The sequence below is a fragment of the Penaeus monodon genome, unplaced genomic scaffold (assembly GCF_015228065.2).
Source record: "Penaeus monodon isolate SGIC_2016 unplaced genomic scaffold, NSTDA_Pmon_1 PmonScaffold_2297, whole genome shotgun sequence".
In the NCBI taxonomy this organism is placed as follows: Eukaryota; Metazoa; Arthropoda; class Malacostraca; order Decapoda; family Penaeidae; genus Penaeus; species Penaeus monodon.
Window position 1 is genome coordinate 4,664 of NW_023652999.1, and position 5,561 is coordinate 10,224.

The following is a 5,561-nucleotide window of genomic DNA, read 5'->3' on the forward strand; positions in this document are numbered from 1 at the left end:
TCGTGGCGATGATTCTCTCGCTCGCGGCTCGCCTACCCGCAGTGCCCACGTGACGTCACGGGCCCGCCACGCACACACATCACTTCCCCACACTGCATGGCGGGAATTTTACCATTTTCGCCGAAAATTTCTGTATTATCTTTTCACCCTTACCACGGTACCATTGGGGGAAAGGAAAAAAACCCAAAAGGGCCCGTAAAGCGACCCGGAGAAAAAAATCAAAATCTAGCCTTGAAGAGTCTGAAGGAGCCAGTGCCGCATCCCCCTCCCACGATATTACTACATTGCTCCAGTGGATTTACAGAGGGGGGAACCGTCGGAAGGAGGAAGCTGCCCGTTTTCGGAGCGATCTTCGCCCCACTCCCCAGCAGCCCCTAGATTCAACTGCGAGTTCGCCATGGCAGTTTTGCTGCGTCGAATGCTTCTCACTCTCCGCCACGTCGGGGAGCTGCCCACCGAAAATGCCCGGAGGAGCTGCCTACCGAAAATGCGCCGGAGGGCTGACTGCCGAAGATGCGCCGGGGAGCTGCCTGCCGAAAATGGCCCGGGGGACTGCCTCCGCGATGCGCCGGAGGAGCTGCCTCCGAGGGGCACCCCGGGGGGAGCTGCCTGCCGAGGCACCCCGGAGGGGCTGCCTGCCCCAGGACCCCCGGAGGGGCTGCCTGCCCAGGACCCCCGGAGGACTGCCTGCCGAGGACCGTCGAAGGAGCTGCCTCCGAGGACACTCGAAGGAGCTGCCTGCCGAAGATGCGCCGGGGGACTGCCTGCCGCAATGGCCGGGGGACCCTGCCCAAGCCATCCCGGAGGAGCGCCCGCCGAAGCCATCCCGGGGAGCAGCCTGCGAACCATCCCGGAGGGGTGCCTGCCCAAGCCATCCCGGGGGGCTGCCTCCGAAGCCTCCCCGGGGGAGCGCTGCCGAGGGCACCCCGGGGGAGCTGCCTCCGAGGACGCGCCGAAGGAGTGCCTGCCCAGGACATCCCGGAGGAGCGCCCGCCGAGGGCACCCTGGGGGAGCTCCGTCCGAGGACACCCTGGAGGAGCTGCCTGCCGAGGACTTGCCGGGGAGCTGCCTGCCAAGGACACGGCGGAAGCCGCCTGCCGGGACTTGCCGGAGGAGCGCCCGCCGGGAGACCCCGGATAAACTGTCTGCCGAGAGCCCCGGAGGCTACCGGGAGTAGAGGGACTGGGGGAGGACGACAGCGCACCCAATTTCCCACAGAAGGCAGGGCCTGATCGCCGGAAGAGTGGGGTGCGGAAGGGGAAATCCTGGGGCCACACCACCGCTAGAAAGTAGGCCCGGGCCTCGTTGCAGGCATCTCGCATTGTGGTTCTCTGATGATATTCTCCCCCTGGGTTGCCAGTTCACCCGCGCACCCTGGCGGACATCATTCCAGCGGGGGGTTTTCTATTTTCCTTCACGTGGGGAAATGCGTCATGTCACGTCCGTCCCATTACCCACATCCAAAGGGGGATGCGAGGTGCTGTGAAAAAAGTCAAGTATCTGATCGAAGACGCACCCAACGGGAATATTGCTGTGAGGAGTTTGACAGAGGATTACGGAATTGCGTAAACCCCAAATTTCACTGGTCGTTCTCCCGCTCAGATTTGTTTTGGTATGCCCCTTCGCTCCTGTGTGCCTGCCCACTCAGGCCTTCATGAAGGAGTGGCAGACCAAGGGTGAAAACTGCGACCGTCGTGCTGGGATACGTGCCAAGGATGAAACCCGCTATGACACTCGTGCCCACCCTTTCCAAATTAGAAGTTGGGGCGCATTTCGAAACCAGGATCCCCTTCCCAAACGTTGGGAAAGGTAGGGACGTCATGGGTATTGGCAAATCTCGTGATTATCACATCAGGGTTCCAAATGGCCATATACTGTGGGCAATCGACGCTTCTTGCGCCCTAAAACGCTCAGATTGGACACTCAACGATTTGGAAGAAAGATGCAATGATCACCTGGATCTTCCGCCCCATCGTGGGCCCGTTGAACCTCGACGTCGGAACGTATCACACGAAGCCGTTCAAGACCCCCCGCGGAACGTAAAAAGGGGGGGGGGGATGGGGTTGTGATAATAAAGTGAGTTTGATACTTTGTGAGTTGTGAGCGCCATATTGTTTTATCCCCATTACGGAATGTGACAAATTACGTATGCATTTGTAATTATTATTATATTATATATATATGCCTTTTGCGTGAATTTACACCATGTGAAAAATAGAAAAATTAGTTTAGCTTATATTTCTGTGTAACATATCGCCTATGTAAAAGAGTGAATTTCTGTACAATTTATGAGTCAATATTTTTCTTGTGTCTGTAGTCACACGTCTGGCAGTAGCGCTTTCGGGGATGGCCGACGTTTGGCGCACAGGACTGTGAAGAGCTCCCTTTTATTTTGTCAAGCTGATCTACAATGAAACCCACTTTAAATTTTTTTGGTTTTCTTCTCCCTCAAACCCTCGTAGAGAAACACCAAACAAACATATATACGAACACGACACAGTGAGTATACAAACAATAATTGCAATAATGATGATAATAAATTGCAATAGATGTAAAGATGAGATAAAGATGATATAACGATAATAATGATATAAACATGATAATAATAGGGTAATAACGGATTTTGTCCTATATAATAAAAAAGGTAAAAGAAAAAAAAACCCAAAAATCAAAAAAACGGCAAAATCTGCGAAATTAGCCTTTTGAGAGTAAACTCCAAAAAGCGTTTTTTTCCCATTCATTTTAGGATTTTGGCAATTTTTAGGGTAAAATTAATAATTACCAAATTCATTAATCATGACAATAATATGATAAAAGGAAAAAAAAGAGAATTTGGATAAAATTTTTATGATTATTCTATTATTACTATTACTTATTATTATCAAAATTATCATATCTTATTATTATCATCATTATTATTATTATTATTATTATTATTATTATTATCATATTATTTTATTATCATTATTATTTATTATTGTTACTTTTAATTATTTGATTATTGCCCAAAAATATATTATAACTGTAATAATAACAACAATAATAATAATAAGTATAATAATAATAATAATATTAGTTATAATATTGTTATTAATATCATTATTTTTATTATTATCATTATTCTTGTTACTGTAGAAATAATTGCAAAAATAACTATCATAACAGTAATAATTACGTAATAACGATGTTAATTAAAATAATAAATATAAATATTTATCATAAAACGTTATTATTGTTATCATTATTGTTATTACTATTATTATTGTAGTTGTTTTTATATATTTGTAAAATATATATCTATAACTGCAATAATTGCAAAAAATGATGATAATAATTGCAATAATGATGATAATGATGATGATAATGATGATAATGATGATGATAACGAAAATAAGATGATAATCATGAAAATAATGAGATAATAACAGGTTTTGTGTCCATATATTTTAAAAAAAGGTAAAAGAAAAAAACCCCAAAATTCGAAAAAGCGGCAAAATCTAGCGAAATATAGCCTTTTGAGAGTATACTCCAAAATGACTTTTTTTTCCATTCATTTGATGATTTTGGCAATTATTAGGGTAATAATGATAATAATTACCAGAATTCTATTAATCATGACAATAATGATGATAAAAGTGAGAATAAAGAGAATTTGGATAACATTGATGTTTATTATTATTATTATTATTTTATTATTATTATTATTATTATCTTATTATTATTATTATTATTATTATTATTATCATTATTATTATTATTATTGTTATTTTAAATTTATTAGGTATTATTGCCCAAAATATATTATACTGTAATAATAACAAAAATAATAATAATAAGTATAATAATAATAATAATAATCGCTGTAATATTGTTATTAATATCATTATTGTTATTACTATTATTATTGTAGTTGTTATTAGTATAGTTGTAAAAATATATATTATAACTGCAATAATTGCAATAATGATGATAATAATTGCAATAATAATGATAATAATTGCAATAAGGGATGATAATGTTTATGATAATGTGATAATGATGATGAAAACGATAATAATGATGATAATCATGATAATAATGAGGATAATAACAGGATTTGTGTCCATATAAAATAAAAAAGGTAAAAGAAAAAAAATCCCAAAGGTCGAGAAAGCGGCAAAATCTAGCGAAATATAGCCTTTTGAGAGTATACTCCAAAATGACGTTTTTCCATTCATTTGATGATTTTGGCAATTATTAGGGTAATAATGATAATAATTACCAGAATTCTATTAATCATGACAATAATGATGATAAAAGTGAGAAAAAAGAAATTTGGATAACATTTGATGATTATTCATATTAATTACTATTATCATTATTATTATCAATATTATCAATATCATTATCATTATATTATTATTATTTATTATCATTATTATTATTATTATTTTTACTTTAAATTATTGTATTTTTTGCCCAAAAATATATTATAACTGTAATAATAAAACACTAATAATATAAGTATAAAATAATAAAAATAATAATAATCGTTATAATATTGTTATTAATATCATTATTGTTATTATTATCTTATTATTCTTGTCACTGTAGTATAATTGCAAAAATAACTATCATAACAGTAAAATTAAGTAATAACGATGTTAATTAAAATAATGATATAAATATTTATCATAAAAACGTTTTATTGTTATCATTATTGTTATTACTATTATTATTGTAGTTGTTATTATTATAGTTAAAAATATATTTTTACACTGCAATAATCAAAAATGTGAATATTGCATAATGTGATAATAATTGCAAAAAATGTGAAATAAATTGCAATATGATGATATAATTGTAATAATGATGATAATGATGATGATAATGATGATGATAATGATGATAATGATGATGATAACGATAATAATGATTTTAATCATGATAAAATGAGGAAATAAACAGGATTTGTGTCCAAAATTTAATAAAAAAAAAAAGGTAAAAGAAAAAAAATCTAAAAAGTCGAAAAAGCGGCAAAATCTAGCGAAATATACCCTTTTTTTTTGAGAGTAAAACCCAAAATGACGTTTTTCCATTCATTTGATGATTTTGGCAATTATTAGGGTAATAATAGTAAAAATTTAAACCAGAATTCTTAATCTGAAAATAATGATGATAAAAGTGAGAATAAAGAATTTGGATAGATTATGATTATTAATATTATTACTATTATCATTATTATTATAAATATTATCAATATCATTATTATTATTATTATTTTTTTATTATTATTATTATTATTTATTATTATTATTTTTACTTTATATTAGTATTATTGCCCAAAAATATTTATAACTGTAAAAATAACAACAATAAAATAATAAGTATAATAATAATAATAATAATCGTTATAATTTGTATTAATATCATTATTGTTATTATTATCATTATTATTCTTGTTACTGGTAGATAATTCCCAAAAATAACTATTATAACACTAATAATTACAGTAAAACGATGTTAATTAAAAAAATGATATAAATAATTTATCATAAAAACGTTCTTATTGTTATCATTAT

General features: G+C 35.8%; 1 protein-coding gene across 1 annotated transcript; it reads right to left on the bottom strand.

Annotated features, from left to right (window-relative positions):
• Positions 1 to 279: 279 nt before the first annotated feature.
• On the bottom strand, positions 280 to 1,322 carry LOC119570198 (translation initiation factor IF-2-like). The gene is made up of 2 exons (XM_037918037.1): positions 1,109 to 1,322; positions 280 to 1,043 (listed from the first exon to the last, which is right to left on the bottom strand). The coding sequence occupies exons 1-2, from the start codon at positions 1,320 to 1,322 to the stop codon at positions 280 to 282; spliced, it is 978 nt and encodes a 325-aa protein (XP_037773965.1).
• Positions 1,323 to 5,561: the final 4,239 nt, after the last annotated feature.

Coding starts and splice junctions, on each gene's coding strand:
- LOC119570198 (XM_037918037.1), bottom strand. CDS start 1,322: ATGCGAGATGCCTGCAACGAGGCCCGGGCCTACTTTCTAGCGGTGGTG. Junction 1,044..1,108: donor TCCCGGCGGGCGCTCCTCCG/GCAAGTCCCGGC, acceptor AGTCCTCGGCAG/GCAGCTCCTCCAGGGTGTCC.